Source organism: Chenopodium album, chromosome 21, assembly GCF_948465745.1.
Source record: "Chenopodium album chromosome 21, dcCheAlbu1.1, whole genome shotgun sequence".
Lineage (NCBI taxonomy): Eukaryota > Viridiplantae > Streptophyta > Magnoliopsida > Caryophyllales > Amaranthaceae > Chenopodium > Chenopodium album.
In genome coordinates this window covers 773,487-796,506 of record NC_137854.1, presented here as the reverse complement: position 1 = coordinate 796,506, position 23,020 = coordinate 773,487, and the positions used below count along the sequence as shown (strand labels likewise).

At 34.8% G+C, this 23,020-nt stretch overlaps 4 protein-coding genes across 4 annotated transcripts; 2 read left to right on the top strand and 2 right to left on the bottom strand.

Moving 5' to 3' along the window:
- The first annotated feature begins 2,909 nt into the window (after positions 1-2,909).
- On the top strand, positions 2,910-5,600 carry LOC145603148 (laccase-11-like). Its single transcript, XM_081659277.1, has 6 exons — positions 2,910-3,087; positions 3,235-3,386; positions 3,536-3,780; positions 3,871-3,999; positions 4,116-5,045; positions 5,263-5,600. The coding sequence occupies exons 1-6, from the start codon at positions 2,974-2,976 to the stop codon at positions 5,391-5,393; spliced, it is 1,701 nt and encodes a 566-aa protein (XP_081515403.1). The 5' UTR covers positions 2,910-2,973; the 3' UTR covers positions 5,394-5,600.
- Positions 5,601-7,201: 1,601 nt separating this feature from the next.
- LOC145601423 (putative glucose-6-phosphate 1-epimerase) lies at positions 7,202-11,203 on the top strand. The gene is made up of 10 exons (XM_081657440.1): positions 7,202-7,290; positions 7,436-7,557; positions 7,710-7,827; positions 7,988-8,039; positions 8,483-8,620; positions 8,848-8,946; positions 10,204-10,301; positions 10,543-10,650; positions 10,733-10,814; positions 11,047-11,203. Exons 1-8 carry the CDS (start codon positions 7,217-7,219, stop codon positions 10,640-10,642), a joined length of 801 nt encoding a protein of 266 aa, XP_081513566.1. The 5' UTR covers positions 7,202-7,216; the 3' UTR covers positions 10,643-10,650; positions 10,733-10,814; positions 11,047-11,203.
- A 365-nt stretch (positions 11,204-11,568) lies between these two features.
- Positions 11,569-12,653, bottom strand: SYP112 (syntaxin of plants 112). The gene has a single exon (XM_081657210.1). It carries the CDS (start codon positions 12,644-12,646, stop codon positions 11,738-11,740), a length of 909 nt encoding a protein of 302 aa, XP_081513336.1. The 5' UTR covers positions 12,647-12,653; the 3' UTR covers positions 11,569-11,737.
- Positions 12,654-18,177: 5,524 nt separating this feature from the next.
- On the bottom strand, positions 18,178-22,102 carry COAD (4-phosphopantetheine adenylyltransferase). Its single transcript, XM_081657211.1, has 6 exons — positions 20,987-22,102; positions 20,066-20,137; positions 19,546-19,605; positions 19,066-19,160; positions 18,572-18,641; positions 18,178-18,449 (listed from the first exon to the last, which is right to left on the bottom strand). The coding sequence occupies exons 1-6, from the start codon at positions 21,128-21,130 to the stop codon at positions 18,342-18,344; spliced, it is 549 nt and encodes a 182-aa protein (XP_081513337.1). The 5' UTR covers positions 21,131-22,102; the 3' UTR covers positions 18,178-18,341.
- Between the last annotated feature and the right edge of the window lie 918 nt (positions 22,103-23,020).

The window sequence follows — 23,020 nt, the reverse complement described above, 5'->3', positions numbered from 1 at the left end:
TAAATAAAGTAGAAAAAAAAGTCATAACGTCTTTTTTAAAGCATGTATTCCCTCTTATCTACCGAATGATTTTTACTAAAGAGGTTTTATTTTTGTCAATTTTTATATACACAAATTCATTATTACTACTCTTTTCTCATTAAAAAGACACAATTAGTAAAGACTTTGGATGAACTTTTGACAATTATGAAAATCTATAAGCACTCTTATTAAATTTATGCAATAGCTTTAATAAGTTTGATGTTTTATAATTTACATGATTTTTTCTAATTGTATTTTTTTTTTAAATAATATGATAGCACCAAAAAAATTCTATTAGTATGTAGTACGGCACAAGAGGTAGGTAGGTAATCTTTCCGGCTGTAAAAGTTTTTCATGTCTTAACAAGACATGAAAAACTTTTATAAGTAGTTTTTCTTATTTTGATTTTTTATTTTTAAATAAGACAATCACCGTTTAAATAAGAAGAGCTTATAAAAACAGAATAAGTAGTTTAAATAAGTTTATCGGGAAGGGAGGAAGTACCGGAAAACGAGTAGGCCCCGTTGATTAGGTAATCTGTGCCAAGATGCAACAAAAAAGGGGCAAAGAAGGACTAAGATGGGATGACGCCCACATGCAATGTTAAAATCCAATTGCTTAGAAAATACCAACCATATATAGAGCCCCAAATCCAACCAAACTCTCTATATAGAGTCATACAGATGGATTAGTTGAAGTGAAGTAGTAGGTGGTTAGTAAATCTTGTCTTCCCATAATGTTTTTATCACAAACATGAAAATGATCTGGACTATCTCATCATAATATATATGAGGTGATCAATATTTATACTCTATGATAAATTGTTAATAATTGATATGTCACGTTATATATTCATTATTTATAACTTTTCCTTAAAGAATTGCCTCGACATTTTTGGTATTCTTTACTTTTTCCGGAAAGATTTGTACAAGAGTGTCAGAGGAAGTTTTGAAGAGGCAAAAAAAGGCTATATGTATAATTTCAAGTCCACGTATGTGTATCAATATATTTATGCAGCAGAAGTCAAAACAATAAAGATATCCACGATCGAATGTTCGCATGTATGGCTAGTTGTTGTAGGATTAGTCAACTTTATATTATGTAACTGTGTAAAATTCTTTTATAATACTCATATATATGTACCGTCCATGAAAAGTAAATACCTATATACATTCTTTGTTATTATATACACAATTTACATAGAATTATAAATACTTCATACTTCCCTTTTTGCAATTTGCATTGTATATGAGAGTAAAATTCTTATTTTATTTTACAATTAGTTGTTTCGGATGGGCCTTGACTGAAGGACCCTTATTTTGTACCTAATACAAAAAATCACTAATGAGCTAAAAGGACAATACAAATTATAAATAAGTGTATAGAATTTAAACATGTAACACATCGTACACTAACCTCAATCATATCTCAAATGGACTAAATGAATAGTCCTTTAGCCCAATTGTGTTATACTCCTACAATCCTAGTTGTTATTACTTCTTAAAATGATTGGAATTGGAATGACATGCAAGATGCAACTATGCAAGGTGGCGGTATGGCAGAAAAGTGTAAGGCAAATGGGCTAAGAACTTTTGCAACTAACCAACAAAATCAAGTATGATTTTTGGGCCTACCAAACTGTGTGTGGGCTAAAATTTATTACACGTGAGTCTGTACATTTTCTGAGGATTTATAGGCCATACATTATCCAAACCCATACCTAGCATATTATGCTTAAAAAAAAAAAAAAAAAAGTTACATTAAAAATTCGATGAATATTCCAATTTTAGAAAATTTAAACTTCAATCTTGTTAAGAATTCTATTTTTGCAAAGCTTTTATTTTTGAAAATTTTTAATAAATTAAGAGGTTCTGCAACTTAAAACTTAAAGTTATGTCATTGACCACACTTCAAAAACACAACATACAAACAAATAAGGAGAACTTCCTTCATTTCCAACTAATCTAATTATTTCCTTTTGGAGAATGATCCTAAGATAAGGAGCAATAAACTTCAAACCTTATACATAGTTGTCTAAACTCTAAAGCATAAGATATGTCTAAACTAATTACTAATCACAAAAGGAGAACAAAAATTATAGGTTCACATTGTGTACTTTTTAACAATCAATTCTTTTTCTACAAGGTTGATTCGAGCTCCTATCTACTTAGACTCCTTATACGAGTATTTTGTAGTAGGACATCTTTTGATATAATGTCGATAGAAAGTTAAGTAAAAGAAACTCTAAGCCATTGATATTGACATTTTTATTTATTGTCCAAGTATGAAACCTATAACATCCTATAACCCACCATTTCTATGTATAATATTTGAGTGCTTGAATAATGTAGCTGGTACAGTACACTTTAAAAAGTTGCTTACAATTGGTCAGAAGGAGCTTTCATTACAGAAATATTAGTGAATGTAAATAATCTTATACTGTATCACATAAGTAAACTTTTTAGCCAATGGTATTGTCAACATTAACAAAATAACAAGCTAAATATCCCTTCTTCTTAAAGCCTAAGTTCTAAGGGACCAAAAGTAAGGTAGGTTGGCCCTTAGTTTCTCTCGATCATTTTACTTTTAATATATGATTTTTTTATTTGTTCGTATTAATTTTTTTACCTTCAAATATACTATTGTAAATTAAATAAAAGCATAAATTTGACATATATCTATTATAGGAAAAACTTGAGTTAGGGTTCATGTTGTCTCAGCCTCTAAGTCAGTCAATCACCTGCCAATACAATGCAAGTCATTTTCTGTATAATTTACAACTAACTGATTTATTTGTTCTACCACCCTACATACGTATAACGTATTACATATGTAAATATATTTACATCTATATATTACAATCATTCCTTCACCTTTCTCACCAACATCATCTGATCTCTCTATTTCTCACATTCCTAACAAAATATCAAGGAGCTTTTAAGCTCCATAAAGATGGCGGCCTCGAGCTCGAGCAATTTTCACCATGCTTACAAATGTCTCATTTTCATTTTCCTAGCTACATTCTTTCTCCCATCAGAAGCAGCTGTGAAGAACTACCAATTTGACGTGAGTTTATAAACGTCTCACCTCTTTCTTAATTCATAAAGCTTACTTAATTAGTGGTAGTTTTAAATTAAATTAAATTGCATGTACTACATAAGATGCATGCATGATTTATTATCAGATTTTAACATATGATTGTATTGTTTTCAGATACAAGTGACGAATGTAAGCAGGCTATGCCATGCAAAGCCTATAGTAACCGTGAATGGAATGTATCCTGGACCAACTATTTATGCTAGAGAAGGGGATAGAGTTGTGATTAACGTTACCAATCATGCACAATATAACATGTCTATCCATTGGTGAGATATTTTCTATAACTCAATCTTTTATTAATCAGCCAATTATATACTCTATTATAAACCTTAGATGATTTTAATTTACTTTAATCTTCGTGTCTTTAATTTGCTATATTTGAAAGAATAATGTTTTCGTTGGACAAAATTTGTAGGCACGGACTAAAACAATATAGAAATGGTTGGGCTGACGGACCAGCATACGTAACACAATGTCCAATTCAGACGGGGAATAGCTATGTCTATGACTTCAACGTTACAGGACAAAGAGGAACACTATGGTGGCACGCACATATTTCGTGGCTAAGGGCGACAGTTTATGGTGCCATTGTCATTATGCCAAAAGAAGGGACTTCATACCCCTTTCCTCAACCTCACTTGGAAGAAAACATTGTTTTAGGTAAAGTAAATACTCAAATAACACTTCTAATTAATCATTAATATTTTCGTGCATTTTGTTGATTTGTTGAGTGGTTGTGCACTTGTGCAGGGGAATGGTGGAACACTGATGTTGAGACGCTTGTTAAACAAGGCAATCAACTTGGTTTGCCGCCGAACATGTCTGATGCTCACACTATCAATGGAAAACCAGGACCCTTGTTCCCTTGCTCGGAGAAACGTAACACTTCTTACATAACACTATTACATGTTACTAGATTAGGCTTTGCTAAATACAGAACATTAATTTTCCTGATGACACTAATCTTTTCCTTTAATTTTGTTTTTTTTGTGTAGATACTTATGCAATGGAGGTTGAACAAGGAAAGACATACCTCCTTCGGATCATCAATGCTGCACTCAACGACGAGCTATTCTTTGGCATAGCAGGCCATTCCATGACTGTGGTAGAAATAGACGCGGTCTATGTTAAACCATTCGACACTAATTCCATCCTCATTGCTCCAGGCCAAACCACTAACGTGTTGGTCCGAGCAGATCAACCCCCTAACCGTTACTTTATGGCCACTAGAACCTTCATGGACGTACCCATCCCAGTAGACAACAAGACAGCCACCGCGATTTTTCAATACAAAGGTGTCCCAAACACCATCATCCCTTCCTTACCTCAACTTCCCTCACCAAATGACACTTCATACGCGCTATCCTACAACAGGAAGCTTAGGAGCCTAAACACCCCTCAATTTCCTGCCAAGGTACCTTTGAAAGTTGACCGAAAATTGTTCTTTACGATTGGATTAGGGGCAAACCCATGCCCTACTTGTGTAAATGGAACTCGTTTCACGGCCTCATTGAACAATATCACCTTTGTCATGCCAAAAACCGCGCTATTACAAGCTCATTACTTCAACATGTCCGGGGTGTATAAGACTGACTTCCCGGACAAGCCTCCTAAACCTTTTAACTACACTGGAGCTCCATTGACAGCTAACCTTAGGACGGTCCAATCAACAATGCCGCGGCTTAGCAAGATTGCTTTCAACTCCACGGTTGAGCTTGTTTTGCAGGATACCAATTTGCTTTCCGTAGAGTCTCATCCTTTCCATCTTCATGGCTACAACTTTTTTGTGGTCGGTACTGGGGTTGGTAACTTTGATCCCACTAAGGACCCGGCTAAATTTAACTTGGTTGATCCTCCTGAGAGGAATACTGTAGGAGTTCCTACCGGAGGTTGGACCGCTATCAGATTCAGAGCCGATAACCCAGGTAATTTAATACTAACATTATCAAATGCCTTATGATAAAGTTTATGTAACATCTACGTGCACGACTTGTTATGGTGTACATAAATAATACGTGACATTGACTAGCTAGGGTGTGTTAGAGTACAACTTTAACATTGCACATATACATTACTTGTACTTTGTAGATATTTTGAGGTGCTACACAATATTTGCTAATAATTCATTGATTATGGTTGCAGGAGTATGGTTCATGCATTGTCATTTGGAGCTTCATACGGGTTGGGGATTAAAGATCGCGTTCGTGGTTGAAGATGGACCCGGACCCGAGTACTCTGTATTACCTCCACCTAAGGATCTTCCAAAATGCTAATAACTATCAAGTATACAACCATGAAAGTTGCCTTCTTTATTTTTAATTGAACCTGGTTGTAACTTGTAAGAGTTGCGGGGTGGTTGAGATTTGAACTTTTGAGGAAAAATTATTGCATTGTTTGATGAGCATCATTAACGAAAATTGTAATTTGTAGCATATTCTCATGTGTAATACAGATTTTCATCAGCAAAAAACGTTTGGATATGATTTTTCTTTTATTTCTATATAGTTAGTTGTTCACTCGTTCTTGTTCCACAACGTTTACTAACTCAATGTGAAAATAACATACTTTGTTGTCTCATATCTCATATGTTGATTATAACTTATAATTAAGCATAAATTCAAACATCCTCAACAATCTTAGCTAACAATTCTTTAATTTCCGTATGTATATTGTGAATAAATGTGAATTTTGATTATTTCTTGAAAGTCATTAAATATTGTACGTGACAACTAACTATAAAAGACTTGGAGCTACTCCATACAAGTTTAGATTTTGGTATGGAATTGCATCAATTTTCCTATGGACCATTAGTGCTCTGTAGAGTATTATTTTCTCAAGTTTCCAATAATAATTTTACTCAATTAATATCCAGCGATTCATATGCGCAAAATACAAGTTTATATATTTGATAAACAAAACTCGCAAATAAAACGGGGTATTTTGGACATTTCCATCAGTAATATGGGGGTATTACGGTAATAGAGTTAAAAATGCCACGTTAAAAATATTTGATCACGTATGTTATATGAGGTGGTAAGCGGTCGTTATCAATGAGAAGGTCAACCTGTTTGACGAATAACGGAGAAACAGACGACGTTAGAGTATTAAGATTTAGGGGCAATTTGAATTGCCAAATTGCAACAGGAGCTGGATCCAGGTTGAAGGAAATTGGGGATAAGGGCTTCACGAATCGGAGAGCGCACAGTGTTTTAGATTTTGCGGTGAAGCAATATAATATGGGAAAGCATATTCGGCTTCGGGGTGAAGCAGTTCGTCATCTCAAGTTGGAATTTGTTTTCTAGGAATCTTGAAGTTACCAATTGTTTTTGTCGGGTAGTTTGTTAGCATTAGCAATTGTTTGAGACTGTACAGATCTAAGGATAATAATATTTAATAATAATAATATATAAATAATATTTAATAATAATAAGAATAAATATTTAATAATAATAATATATAATTAATATTTAATAATAATAATAATATATAATTAATATTTAATAATAATAATATATAATTAATATTTAATAATAATATATAATATTTAATAATAATATTATTATTAAATATTAATATTTAATAATAATAATATTAATAATAATATAATTAATATTTAATAATAATAATATTAATAATAACATAATTAATATTTGATAATAATAATATTAATAATAATAATATAATTAATATTTAATAATATAAATATTATTAATTATAATTAATATTTAATAATAAAATTTAATGATTATAATAGTAGTAGTAGTAGCAGCAGCAGCAGTAGTAATAATAATAATTGTAGTAGTAATAATAATAATAATAATAGTAAAAATAATAATAATAATAATAATAATAATAATAATAATAATAATAATAATAATAATAGTAATAATAATATTAGTAATTATAATAATATTAGTAATAATAATAATATTAATATTAATGAAATCTGCTCTGCTCGGCTCTGCTTTGCTCTGCTCTGCTCTGCTCTGCTTCAATCTGCTCTGCTCTGCTCTGCTTTGCTCTGCTCTGCTGAAATCTGCTCTGCTCTGCTCTGCCCAGAAGCTCAAAAGAACAGGGCCTAATTCTTTTATCGAAAATGGCATCAATTTCAATGGCAGCTTCATTACCATCTCTTACCAATCTCAAGCTCCATAGTCCCAATTACAATAGGTAATCCTCTTAACTTTCTCTTAATGGTTCTTATCATTCAATAAAATCAAATAAATGGTCTGATTAATTGATTGAATCAGCTGAAAAAGTTTTGAATTGATGTATAATGGAGTACTAATTTATTTGGATTTGCATTTTGGTAAAGATTTTCAACTGTGAGTATGAGAGTATCAGCAAGTGTTGATGGAGCAGCTATTTCCACTCAAGGAGTTAAGCTTACTGAAGGATTGGGTAATCTTCCCAAGGTTGTTCTCACTTCTCCTAATGGTAGGTCCACTAATATCAATAACACTGATCTACGCGTGATTTTGTTATTAATTCCGAACTTTATACAAAACCCTTTTATAGTTTTTGGTAGTGTGGCAGTATATTAGTACTGTATCAGTAATAATATGATTGTTTGATGTATGGGGTTGAAGGCAGTGAGGCTGAAGTATACTTGTTTGGAGGTTGTGTGACTTCATGGAGAATTCCAAATGGCAAAGACCTTCTTTTTGTCAGGCCTGATGCTGTGTTCAATGGCCAGAAACCCATCAGGTTTCTCTCTTCTAACCCGCCTCGGCCCGGTTATTTGGGAGTCTTTGAATGGTTATTTTTTTTTTTTTGAAAGCGGGAGTCTTTGAATGGTTAAATATGGAGTACTTTGTTATGTATATTGTATGATTACTGATATAATCTCTGTGATGTTCCATGGTAGTGGAGGAATCCTACATTGTTTTCCTCAGTTTAAACCTGGGAAAATACAGCAGGTATGATTGTTACTGCTTCTGCAATGCTTTTCACCATTCCATTCTGAAAGCATAGATTTAAGTACTGATTTTGATGTTAATTTATTGTATGATATTATAACATTTGAAATTTTGGGTTGATAGGGTGATGGACTAAGAAATGAAAATGCTTTCTGTGTGAACCAAACTTCTGGTGTTTGATAGAAATAAATTAGAATGTAGCCTAATAGCTTGGGATTGTCTAAATAGTGATTTTCCCTCTATTTATGGGATGGAAGGAGTTATGTTATGCCTTTTTCTGCATTTTGCTAGTCATCCTCACATGATATGGACTAGAACTTGTAGGTTGTTAATCGAAGAATTATGAATAATTAAGAATTCATCTTTGTTGTTGTAGCTGCTTTTGTTTTGTTCTACCATCTACAAACATTTTCATTATGCTGCTTTTATTTATCATTCTGCAGCATGGTTTTGCAAGGAATATGAACTGGTCGGTTGTTGATTCTGAAAGCGTCGAAGGAAAACCTGTTCTGACTTTAGAACTGAAGGACAGTCCTTACAGCCGGGCAATGTGGGATTACAGCTTCCAAGCTTTGTATAAGGTTAGCTGCATTGCTTTGTTTTGTATTAGGTGAAAGAAAGAATAACAAAATGAATCAAGGATATTAGAAATTTCTATTCCTTTTCCTATTTTAGATCTCTTTTTTATATCATGTGTCAATCATACTTCCATTTAAATAATGCTTGTACCTATTTTAGAGTAAAAGTTACCCTCGATGCTGTGAATTCAAGACTAGCTTAATATTTGTGTTTCTCTTGAATGTTTCAGATCATTTTGGATTCCAACAGCCTTTCAACAGAGTTAACTGTCACTAATACAGACAAAAAGGCCTTTTCTTTTAGCACTGCTTTGCATACGTACTTCCGGGTGAGTATCCTGCTAACATTTTGAACAACTAAGTTGCACTGATACGGATACGGGGACAAAAACGGGTACGGGTACGGGGACTGGATACGGCAAAATCAAATTTTCAAAAAACGGGTACGGCTCGGATACGGCAAAATATAAATCCATAAAAAAAAAAATTAATCCACTCAACACAACTTAGAAGAAATACAAAAAAAAAAAAAAAACATAGAAGAAATACTACGGAATTTAATGTCTTAAAAACATAAATAAAAGAGGTAAATTCAATCTCCAACGATCAAATTTCTTTCCAGATCCGGCTCATCAAGAGAGAGGTCCATTCAATTGCCACTACTACTATCAATATTATGAGACTCCATTCAACTGCAAAATAAAACAAAAAAAAAAGTCACCTACTGACATTCTCAATTAATGTTATCACTACAGTCCACTAAAATATCAACAACCACATGCAAATAAAAAAATTTAAAAAAAAGGAAACAAAACACCAACAGCCGAAGGTCACAGATCGAACATGAAGAAAGGGGAAAAGAAGAGAGAAACACTTACATGGCGTAGAAGGGTCGCTGCCTCGCCGGTGCCAGTGACGACTGTCGCGGATGGGTCTCCGGTCGCTGCCTTCAATTAAATCGGACAGTTGGAAGAGAAAGCTCAGAGTTCGAACAATTTAGGGTTTGTGAGAATTGGGGGAAATCGTAAGTTTTGTACTGATTTTTTTTTTTTTTTAAGAAAAATGGGCTGGGCTTCATGGAAACGGCAAAGATAGGGTTTTTCCGTACCCGAAACGTTTCCGCTCATCACCCTAACCATCCCCAAAATGACTTGGTGTACCACTTTTGATGGGGACGGATTGGGGACGTATCCCAGGCGTACCCGTACTGTACCCGTCCCCGATACGTTTCGGGTACGGGATACGGCACTCAACTGGCGTACCCGTGCATCATTGTTGAACAATAAAGTTATTAGTCAAGTTTGACCTTTCCTCAATGGAAGCTTGAGAGTGGATAATCTGTAAGAGTAATCTATATTCTATGTATATTTTGAGCCTTTTAAATGCTGTAAAGTGTTCTGGATAGAATGCTTTTAAATAAAAGATGATGATCATAAATTACTAACATGTTAGTACCCCCTAGTACTAATCATCAAAAAGCTATTTTTCATATTTTCCAATCATATGTCCTCCGGCCTTTCAACTTGCTCTGGAGTGAAAATGAGGAACTTCCTCAGGAATTCAGAACTGCCTTGGTTACTTTGCAGGCTTTGATCAATGGGGTGGCGGTTACAGGTCTGAAGGGTTGCAAAACACTCAGCAAAGAATTAGATCCTAAAAATCCTCAAGAGGGTACAGAGGAGAGGTATGTATCATAATCAAATAATATAATTTGCATAACAGCTTTTTATTGGAACATACAAGGAATGCAGTATTTTTCTCTGACAGAGGTGTTGTAGAAATGAACAATAACTTACAGTGCTAAATAGGTCTTTACTTATGTGAAAGTGGAGAAAATCTTCACTTAGAGAATGTCCCAGAAAAGCTTTAGATTGTGCTTTGCATCTTAGTCATGTCGTCTATTGACTCCTGAATTGACATTTCAGGGATGTAGTCACATTTCCTGGATTTGTGGACTGTGTATATCTTGATGCACCAAATGAATTGCTCCTCGAAAATGGCTTGGGGGACAAAATATCAGTCTAGAATACCAAGTACACTCTTATTTCTCAGTTCATCTGTTCAGACTCAACTTCCTGAGTTCATCATTCCTCACACCTTGTTAAATCTATGCAGTTGGTCAGATGCGGTCTTGTGGAATCCACATCTGCAGATGGAAGCTAGTTACAAAGATTTCGTTTGTGTTGAGAATGCCAAGGTAAATTCTTAATTATTGTAAATGTAAACATCAGGATGACATATCTGAGCTTTATGCTTCTCTCTGTAGGGTAACTATTTTCATTCATCATATGAAATTATGAACTCTAAAATTGTTTGTTGAGTCAATTCCTGATAAAAAGGATCTACCTTTTTGCTACTAGATCATTTCAAAGAGTTTTAAAGCCCTTATTATACTCAAATCTTTGCTTATGGATCATTCTGTCATGCAGATTACAGAAGTCCAGTTACAGCCTGAGCAATCTTGGACAGCAACACAGCAACTTAGTGTTGCTTGAGATGATTTTTGCGGCATCACATTTAAGGAATAGGCCCGTGTTTCCCTTGTCAACATCTTAGAAATACTCTTCATGGAGTTGGCAGCTTGTCATTTGAATAATCAAAATAAATTTTGTATATTGCTCAGCAATCTTCCATAAATATTTTGTATCTACTTGACTTGTTGTAACATATTACTGTTCAATGGACAATCTAGCAATTCCAAATTTATATACTGTCACTCTGAGACTTATTGTTTATGCTGAAGCAATTCCTTAACAACTACTGTGAGACTGATTGTTATTCAACTTCATACTCCAGTACCAGATTTTGGTTCTCAATATGTGGTACATTAGTACATGACGTATAAAGGCTACAATTCACGTTATAATAGGGCAAAACTTCGGAAAATGATTGAGTTGACATAATGAAGTTCAATAATCAGAAACACGCGAAGAACTAAACGCAAGAAATATACTTTTATTAGTGCTATATCATGGAAATCTTGTATCTAATGAATTAAAAGAATTGACAGATTAGGTCAGTAGCCAACTAAAAGAGCTCAGAAAAGCTCAAAAAACCCCCATAAACTGCATTTACATAAGCAAATCTAAACCCAAATCAACCTAAACACATGATTTATTCCTATCTCAGAGCAATTAAGGAGATGAAACACACCAACAAGATGATGAATCCTACAGCCCAAACCCAATGCACCCAATTCCTGTTTTTCTTCTTCATCTGCTTAGCATAGTACAGACTGTTTGTCCCTCCACTGATATATTCTCCTGCATTCACCACATTCTGCTCAATGTCATTGATTTGTTCCCCTTGTTTCTCGATCAAAACCGCCATATCGAGAAATACTTGATGCAGTTTATTCAAGCTCCTTTGTATATCCTTCACAACCTCATATCTTTCCTTTTCCTCAATGTCTGCTCCTCCCACTCGCCCCTCGAAAACCTCGATTTTCAGACTGCCAGACAGCAGTTTCTCCACAGTTTCTTCACTTGGTGCCTCTCCTGTAGCATTATAGTACTTCCTCCTTAGATCATCCCTATGATCATTCATGATTGTTTCCCTTAACCCTGTAAAATCAAATATCATGTCCTTGAATTTGATCCTCAACCCATTAGTCACTGCTACCCTAGTGCGATCCACAGTGCTTCCTTCACGAAACGAGACTGATACAGTTCGATTTCTTACATTCGAGTTGTCGAGGGACTCGAGGCGGGACTTGAGAGACTTAACCTTTCGAAGAATGGCAATGGTGTCGGAATCCATTCGATCTCGAAACCCTCGGAGGAGTTTAGTACTGTGAGTGGTCTTGGATTCTTGATGGAGAGACTCAAGTTCATGAAGAAGATTACTGATTTCCTCCATTTGGGATTTGATTAAATCGATTTCTTTGAAGAAAACAGAGAGATTTTCTTGATCAATTGGGTTTAATTCCTTCCATGTTTCTGCATCAGAAAGCTCTGTTTCAACGTCTGTTTGAATTTGCTTCTTCAAATCAACATAACTTAAGAACGATTTCGTCATCAAATCATTCATTTTTGAAACAATTTCTGAAAATAGACCTGCCAATTTAACACAGAATTATCAGAATTCAACAAAATTCATCAAATTAAAGGAAAAACAGAGCATAATTTTGGGATTACGAAATAAACAAAATCAAACTCAAATGGGGTTACTAAAATTTATTCAAATTCTTGATTAAGAATACATAACAAAAACAAAATGACAAATTTCATAAAATTAAACCAAGATTCTGATTAACCTCAATAATCAACGTAATATGCAAAATAGCAACTTAATTGTAGAAAATTACAGAAATTTATTAAATACCCAAATAATAATTTCAATAATGAATTCATAATCAACGACTAATTTGAAAGAAATATGTGATTACCTTGCTGAAGATTGAAGAAGAACGTTTTTTTATTAATGTGTTCTTCAAGAAGAAAAAAGGGGGGTTTTTTTTTTTCTCACTAAATTCTTTCTCTCTCAACAAAATTGGGGATGTTTTGTTGTTCAAAGATGAATGAGATGATAAGAAGAGGAAAGATAAAAAGGGTTTTGAAGTGAAATTTTGGTGAAGGAGAAATGGAGAAAGAAGCTGTTAATGAGGGAGTTGGTTGGTTTTTGGGAGGGGATTTTTTGAATTTTAAATAGTCACCCGTTAACATTTTCATAACCGCTTGAGCGTTGTTTAAACGATGACGTTTGATGGTAACATAGATTAAAACGACAAACACCTAAAAAATTTAGACCAAGGGTACCAAAATTTAAAGAAATTACTAGTAAAAAAACAAAAAAAAATTAATCCTTTTATTTTTTTTTTTTTTTTTTGGGTTTATTATGACTCTAGTCTCATATACAAGTGTCTTAGGTAGGGATTAGGCGAGTCTTAGGTGGGAATTAAAGGGGGTAGATATCCAAGTGGGGATTGAGTCGGGATGGTTTTGGAATTATACCCGCCGGGGTGGGGGTGAGGATGAATTTTAGATTGTCACGAGGATGGGGACAAGGATGGTGGGGATGGGAAGGCCAACATCCGCCCCAACCTGCCCCATTGACATCCCTATTTATGACAATATACAATGATCATAAATGTTTTCAAACGGCATTATATGACCCCGAGATGTATCCCTTACGTTCTCAAGAATTTTCGCCACCGGGCCCCGAAACCTTTAAATTTACTCAAAATTCATGGATTATAGCCTACAATTATTTTGTAATTTTATGACATTTTTTTGCCCGAAAATAAAAGTTGCCGAGATACTTACCATGGACCCTAATATACCCTGAGTGGGTGTAATATGCCCTTAAACGGTCAATTTACCGTTTGCAACATAATTGCACCAATTTCGTAAACTCAAGCCTACCACGGACGTTTTTGACAATATATAATGATCATATATGGTTTCAAACAGCATTATGTGACCCCGAGATTTATCACCTAGGGTCTCAGGACTTCTCAACACCGGGCCCCGAAACCGCAAAATTTCCTCAAAAAGCGTGGATTATAGCCTTCAATTTTGTAATTTTTTTTTTTACCTTTTTTCGTTCGGAAATAAAAATTGCCGAGATGTTTACTATGGTCCCTAATACCCTCTAGAAGTCCAATTGAGTCGGTAAAACCATCCAATATGCCCATAAACAATCATTTTACCCGTTCGCAACTTGTTGTGATTTCGTAAACTCAAGCCTACCACGGATGTTTGTGACAATATACAATGATCATATATGGTTTCAAACAGCATTATATGACCCCGAGATGTATCCCTTAAGGTCTCAAGAGTTTTCGCCACTGGGCCCGAAACCTCCAAATTTACTCAAAAAGCATGGATAGCGTTCAATTTTGTAATTTTATGACCTTTTTCACCCAAAAAGAAAAATTATCAAGATGTTTTACAATGGTCCCTAACACCCTCCGGGAGTCCAATTGGGTCAGTGAAAGCATCCAATATGTCTTAAGCTGTGATTTTACTCGTTCGCATCTTGTAGTGATTTCGTAAACTCAAGCCTACCCGGACGTTTATGACAATATACACTGATCATATATGGTTTCAAACAGAATTATATGACCCCAAGATTTATCGCTTAGGGTCTCAGGAATGTTCGCCACCGGGCCCCAAAACCTCCTAATTTACTCAAAAAGCATGGATTACAGCTTTCAATTTTGTAATTTTAAGACTTTTTTCGCCCGAAAATAAAAATTGTCGAGATGATTACCATGGACCCTAATACACCCCGAGAGTCTATTTGGGTGGATGCAACCATCCAATATGCCTTTAAATGGTCATTTTACCCGTTTGCAACTTGTGATGATTTCGTAAACTCAAGCATACCACAAACGTTTATGACAACAAATAATGATCATGTATGGTTTCAAACGGCATAATATGAACATGAGATCTATCTCCTAAGGTTTGAAGACTTTTTGCCAACGGGCCCCGAAACCTCAAAATTTCCTCAAAAAACATGGATTATAGCCTTCAATTATGTAAATTTTTAACCTTTTTTCGCCCGAAAATAAAAATTGCCGACATGTATACTATGGTCCCTAATACCCTCCGGAAGTCCAATTGGATCGTTGTAACCATCCAATGTACCCTTAAACAGTCATTTTACCCGTTCGCAACTTGTAGTGATTTTGTAAACTCAAGCCTACCACGAACGTTTATGACACATATAATGATCATATATGGTTTCAAACGGCATTATATGACCCCGAGATGTATCCCTAAGGGTCTTAAGACTTTTCGCTACCGAGCCCCCAAAACCTTAAAATTTTCTCAAAAAGCGTGGATTATAGCCTTCAATTTTGTAAATTTTTCACTTTTTTTGCCTGGAAATAAAAATTGACGAGAGGTTTACCATAGTCCCTAACACCCTCCGGGAATCCAATTGGGTCGGTGGAACCATCCATTATTCCCTTAAAACGGTCATTTTACCCGTTCGCAACTTGTAGTTATTTCGTAAACTCAAGCCTAACACGGACGTTTATGACAATATAAATTGATCATATATGGTTTCAAACGACATTATATGACCCCGAGATTTATCCTTTAGGGTCTCAAGAAATTTTTGCCACCGGGCCCGAAAACCTACAAATTTACTCAAAAACCATGAATTATAGCCTTCAATTTTGTAATTTTGTGACCTTTGTTCACCCGAAAATAAAAATTGCCGAAATGCTTACCATGGACTCTAATCCACCCCGGGAACCTATTTGGGTGGGTGCAACCTCCAACATGCCCATAAACGGTCATTTTACCCGTTCGCCACTAATAGTGATTTCTTAAACTCAAGCCTACCACGAACGTTTATGACAACATATAATGATCATATATGGTTTCAAACGGCATTATATGACCCTGAGATGTATCTCCTAGGGTTTCTATACTTTTCGCCACTGGACCTCGTAACTTCAAAATTTCCTCAAAAAGCGTGGATTATAGCCTTCAATTTTTAAATTTTTTGACCTTTTTTTGCCCGGAAATAAAAATTGCCGAAATTTTTACTATGGTCCCTAATACCCTCCGTGCGTCCAATTAGGTCGGTGGAACCATCCAATATGCCATTAACGGTCATTTTACCTGTCGCAACTTGTGGTGATTTCGTAAACTCAAGCCTACCATGGACGTTTTTGACAACATATAATGATCATATATGGTTTCAAACGGCATAATATGACTCTGAGATTTATCCCCTAGGGTCTCAATACCTTTTGCCAACAGGCTCAGAAACCTCAAAATTTCCTCAAAAAGCGTGGATTATATAGCCTTCAATTTTGTAAATTTATGACCTTTTTTTGTCCGGAAATAAAAATTGCCGAGATGTTTACCATGGTCCCTAATACCATCTAGGAGTCCAATTGGGTCGGTGGAACCATCCAATATGCCCTTAAACGGTTATTTTACCCGTTCGCAACTTGTAGTTATTTCGTAAACTCAAGCCTAACACGGACGTTTATGACAATATAAATTGATCATATATGGTTTCAAACAGCATTATATGACCCACGAGATTTATCCCTTAGGGTATCCAAAATTTTCGCCACCGAACCCCAAAACCTCCAAATCTACTCAAAAAGAATGGATTATAGCCTTCAATTTTGTAATTTTATGACCTTTTTTCGCCCGAAAATAAAAATTGTCGAGATGCTTACCATGGACCCTAATCCACCCCGGGAGTCTATTTGGATGGGTGCAACCATCCAATATGCCCATAAACGGTCATTTTACCCGTTCGCAAATTGTGGTGATTTCGTAAACTCAAGCCTACCAGGGACGTTTATGGCAACATATAATGATCATTTATGGTTTCAAACGACATTAAATAACCCGGAGATTAATCCACTAGGATTTCAAGACTTTTCACCACCGGGCCCCGAAACCTCAAAATTTCCTCAAAAAGCGTGGTTTATATCCTTCAATTTTGTAATTTTATGACCTTTTTTCGCCCGGAAATAAAAATTGCCGAGATACTTACCATGGACCCTAATACACTCCGGGAGTCTATTTGGGTGGGTGCAACCATCCAATATGCTCATAAACGGTAATTTTACCCGTTCGTAACTTGTGGTGATTTCGTAAACTCAAGCCTACCACGGACGTTTATGACAATATACAATAATCATATATGGTTTCAAACGGCATTATATGACCCCGAGATGTATCCCCTAGGGTCTCTATACTTTTCGCCACCGTGTCCTGAAACCTCAAAATTTCCTCAAAAAGCGTGGATTATAGCCTTCAGTTTTGTAATTTTATGACCTTTTTCGCCCGGAAAAAAATTGCCGAGATGTTTACTATGGTCCCTAATACCATCGAGAGTCTAATTGGGTCGATGGAACCATCCAATATGCTCTTAAACGGTCATTTTACCCGTTCACAACTTGTAGTGATTTCGTAAACTCGGCCTACCACGGACGTTTATGACTAGGGATGTCAGTGACTTGACCCGCCCCATCCCCCCCCTGTGGGGCGGGGATGGGTCCTTGTTTGGTGGGTGGTGGGGTGGGAATGGGGATAAAAATCATACCCTCCATGGTTGATGGGGCGAGGGTGAATTTTACATTGTACCCGCCCCATCCCATCCTCGCCCCGCTCCACTATGTTACTTGCCTCATCCCCACCCTCCCCACTTTATACCTGCCTCATCCCCACCTCACACCCATATCTATATATTGTATAAAGCAAAATTATATACTATTTTATATAAAAAATAATTATGTAAATTAAAATAGTAAATATAATTTGTAATACACTTATTTTATAACTCAAAAAAAATGTGTAATATTAATAAATATTTTATTTGTTGTAATTTATACATAGTATTAAATATATTGGATTGTGTATTGGGAGGCAGGTGTATGTGTAACACAACTAGTATAACAAATTAACAACTGAAATAATATCTTAGCGTATTATTTCATTGGTGATGAATTTTTTTCATTACTCGTGTTATGAAAGGTTATAAATGTAGCTAGAAAACTGGTTAAAAAATTTTCAAGGTAAATTTTATTGTACAATGCATATATTCAATGTCTAATTATGAATTGAAACCATGAAAACTCTAACAAAAATGTAACAATGGATAACCACAACACAAATTGTCACACAAATGTTAATTATGAGATATCATGTATGCAAATTTCTTGTACATGTGTTATGATGTGTATATGCCTATATGGGGTATATCTTTCACTATGGCGATTCCGAATCCAAAGGAAGAAATTTCAGGCTTCTTGTTGAATTCCTAATTTCTCTGCCTCAAGCTTTCTCAAGGTTGTCGAACTCAGCTTATTATCACTTGTTGCATCAGATACTAAATCTACAACTTCAATCTGCAATTAGTATAATGCGAGCTTCAGACCAACACAAGAATATGGAAGCAACTTTTTTTTTTTTTACAAGGCTCAACTTACAGAACTAAAATTAGAAAATGTTTGCAAGTTAATGATCAGACCTTTAGTTCTGACAGTCCCTTCTCAGCTCTCTTTCGATTGACTGACAATCCTCCGGCATACGTCTCCTTACTGCCAGGAAAGCAGAAGCATAAATCAGTCAGGTGTGGATCGTGACTGACAATCATATAAATTATGTTTTAATCAAGATCATGAAGTCAACACTGATGGCACAAAGATATCCTTATCAGAATCCAGCAGAAGACGAGCAATTTCAGCAGCTTCAATGCAGAGTAAACCTTCCCATTACAATACTAAGGTAATGACAAATACCAAAAAATGTATTACTCCTACTAGATACTTCACATGAAGTATGTGCCAGAGGAAAAGAGCACAACAAGAATCAGAACAGCCCAAAAGCTGTCATAACAAAGGGATATGTGGAATTGTGGAAATCAGTGGAATAAAGGGCTGCGCTTAAGAATAAAAAAGACTGCTAGGCTGCTAGCAAGTACAATCCCTAAAATTTATTTATAAAATGCTCTACATAACATACCTGACTACAATGGCCTCCAAATTTTCATCAGTAATAGAAGGACCATAAGGATCTACAATGGGTTCCACTTGAACAGCGAGCTCTGGTTTGATGGACTGCAGAAAAGAGAACACACAAAAAAAGATAATTCCGATTAATAATGTGAAGAAATGGAGATTGTGTGCTCATATGCAAAGAACCAAAGATACAAAACAAAGCCAGATGGACTTCTACGGCCAAAAAAGACTCATAAGTTCTATCAAAACAAGATTGAATTTCAAAATATTATCAAGCTACTACTTCTTTCTTTGTTTCAAGCAATTTTATGTTTCAAAATGTTATCAAGCTACTAGTTCTTTCGTTGTTTCAAGCAATTATATGTTGTATACATTAGTTTTGCAGAAATTAAGTAGCAACAGTATTAGCATGATGCCACAGAGGTTATGCAGATAATTTCAAAGAAATATGAGCCTTTGTACTTGATGATTACAAAATGTGCACCTTAATATAATCTTGCACGTTTTGCATCCTTTTCTCGATAGGTTCTATCAATTCTGCATACTGCAAAAATTTCAATAATGGATAGAAAATATCAGTAAAAAAAATAGTAAAAAACATGGATAATTCAAATTCCATTTCTGCAACTTTCATTTCATTTGCCTACTGCACAATATACGGTCATTAATTAAAATTAGTCTGATGGAAACATTAAGATTTGACAAGCTAATAAAAAAGACAGGACACTTGGTAATTCTTGTTTGTTATTGCTCCCTTCATCAATTACAAAGACAATCATGTTATCTGATATCTCCTCATTATGGCAAGTAAACTTTGGTTTTCAAGATACTAAACTTACAGTGGTTTTCCAGATGGTAAACTTAATATATGAGGCAGCAAAAAGAAATTAATGAAAATATTTTCAGATGCATAAACATTTTTCCTCACAGATGACCAAGTAACAAGAAAAATGAAAAAGGCATATACATGTCGGGATCAGGGGGGTTCGGGTGGAGGGGTTCACCTGCTTTTTAGCCAGCATAGGGCCATCACAAACTCCAATCACAACGCAATCTCTAGCAAGATCAGCTGCAGCCTAAATTAACAATGCTCTGTCAGGAATGTTTCAGCATCCAAGTCAAATCAATCAGAAACATGTATGTCATCTAAATACAGAATATGCAGAAACAACAAAGCAAAAGAGGTGGTTATCTTATCTAAGTAATATCCCCAGTAACAAGAGTTTACACATAAAATGACCATAAGGAGGTTCTTGTCACTCCGCTTTCTTCCCAATACGATAATTTGTTATCGATGCTGTTGTTTTTGTTACTTTATCTGTTCAATTACTTTATCTTTGCTTGCATAATTCAATCTAACTGTTTCTATTGACAATAATAGTATGTTTTCTTGCTAATTAAAATATTGATATAGTTACAAATTGCTTATTTGTTTCATTCCCACCTCTAAATGATCAATATCAGTTGTTGTGCTTGTGCTTTTCATTGCTTGTTCAAAAGTTCAAATATGTCAAGTTTAATTACTAGGTATAACAATAATTTACTTAAACTTTGTCAAGCTTATAAAATGATTCATGCATTTGTAGCAATAATGCTGTCACATGATAATCTTGGAAGAAAAGTAAACTCTTACTAAATTATCCTGGTACAGTAGCACTGCAGATCAAGGTCTACAAATTGTAGATCAAATTCATGAACCAAACAAATTCCTAAACAGGCAATAACAAGGTAAAAATACATAACTTATCCCAGAAACTAATTGTCAAAATATCCGAAAACAGCAGGTCATTTAAGACCAAAAATAGCAAATAATCCCAATTGACCAATTTTAAGTTGAACCCAACCCCACAACTCAAAAAAATTAAATTACTAAAATTAGATAATAAATTGAAGATGAAAACTCAGGAATAAAAAAAAGATAGAACCTTGAGAAAAAGGCGGTGACCATCGTGCAAACGGTCGAAAGTGCCGCCAAGAACAACAGCCGAAGATGAATTTGGAGGAGAGAGATTCGAATTCAAAGAATGTTGATCATTGCTTTGTTCTTGAATTGGATTAGTTGGTGTCATTGTCAATTTGTGGGAATTTTAGATGGTGTTTTGAAATTGGTTGAATGAGAGAGAACAAGGTTGGTGGTGACTGGTGAGGGTCGAGGTATATCACTATTGGGAAACAAATCACGCTAAAAGGACAAAGGTATGTACACCAAGAGTATGTATTTACGACTAGGTTCACTTGTTTTTTAAAACACCATTATACAACTCTGTACCTCCGTTACTGTATGAGATTATTATAATTACGTAGTACTCCTTCCGTCCCCTTTTGATAGTCCTTATTGGTAAAAATTACGGAAATTAAGAAACTTAAATAAAAGTAATAAATTACATTGGAAAGATAAATTTACATTGGATATGTAAAATAGTAGAGAGAGAAAGTAATAATAGTACATTGAAAAACAAAATTTATATAGGAAAGATAAATTTGCACAAATATTGTTGTAATTAGAGAGAATATTGATAAAAAATTGATATTAATGGTACTTGAAAAAAGCAAATGGGACTATCAATTTGGGACTAAAAATAGGTCATTAGAGACTATCATTTGGAGACGGAGGGAGTATAATAAATAAATAAATAAATAAATAAATAAATTGCAACTTCCACAAAACAAACCCCAGAAACCCAACACTACAAGCCACGGCCGAAACCCAGAACCTACCACAAACGACCCCGACAAACCCACCACGAAACCACCGAAATCCAACCAAAACCGCCGAAACCCAGAACCCACCAAAAAACCACCGAAATCCAACCAAAACCACCTAAAACCGCCGAAACCCTAAAACCCAACACAAAACAACCCCGAAACCCACCACTAAACCACCCACAATCAAACCCAAAAAGACCTCTGAGGAGGGGCAATGAGATCCGCGGTGTTGGTAGTTATAAAGGAGGGGAGAGAAAATATGGTGGTTGTCAGAGAAGAGAGGGAAAAGGGGTGGTCAGGGTGGCGTAGAGGGAGGAGAGAGAATGTCGATTTGATTTTATTGAGGAATGATTAGTTTAAGTTTTATTTATTTATTGATTTATTTTTTTAAAGACCACTGGGGAAACTTATAGCAATTCTAATCGCAAGCTAATTGTTAAGTTAGTTTGCCATGCCACATTTTTAAGTTAATTGTCAATAGCTACTTAGAATTCTAATGGCTAGTTATTAGCTTGTTTTTCAAATGACCTCAATTAATTAGTTAAATAGCTTATTTTTATTGATTTTATTTATTCAATTTTGGCAAGTATTTTTTCAAGCATGTTAGCTTGGCAAAACTAATTGCAATTTCTACCTCCAATGGTCAAGCTAGTAGCTAAGAATAATTTTAAATTACAAGCAAGTCCCTAGCTACAACCATTGGAATTACTCTTATTTCATTAAATCCAAGGTCAACCAAAGCTTGTAAACTCACAACATCTTATATGTGGCTGGTTGATTACACCGTGTAACTAGGGTTACTTCGTTATTATAATAGGAGTTACTTGGTCAGTATTAAATGGGTTACTTGGTCAGTGATATAGGGTTACTCTGTTAGTGTTATAGGGGTTGCTCAGTAGATATTACAGGGGTTATTCGATCAATGTTATATAGGTTACTTTGTTCTTTTATAAGTAGTCACACGTGTCGGACTGTTGGAAAAAAGAATTCGTACAAATAATTTCGCTAAAACTCGTGTCCCATCTAGCCTAACATCTGATTGTTGGGTAAATTGAAGTGGAGTAAAGATTTATTGCTAATTTTACACAAAAAATTTTACTATAAAAGGAACCTTTTTTTTTTTTTTTGTTACACATAACTTAAATCATTCATTTTTGGCAAAAGTTACATAAATTAAAAGATTGTCTTAGACAAAAATATGTGTTTTAAAAGGTTATGTCTAACAAATTTTATTAATACGAAAAATATATCAT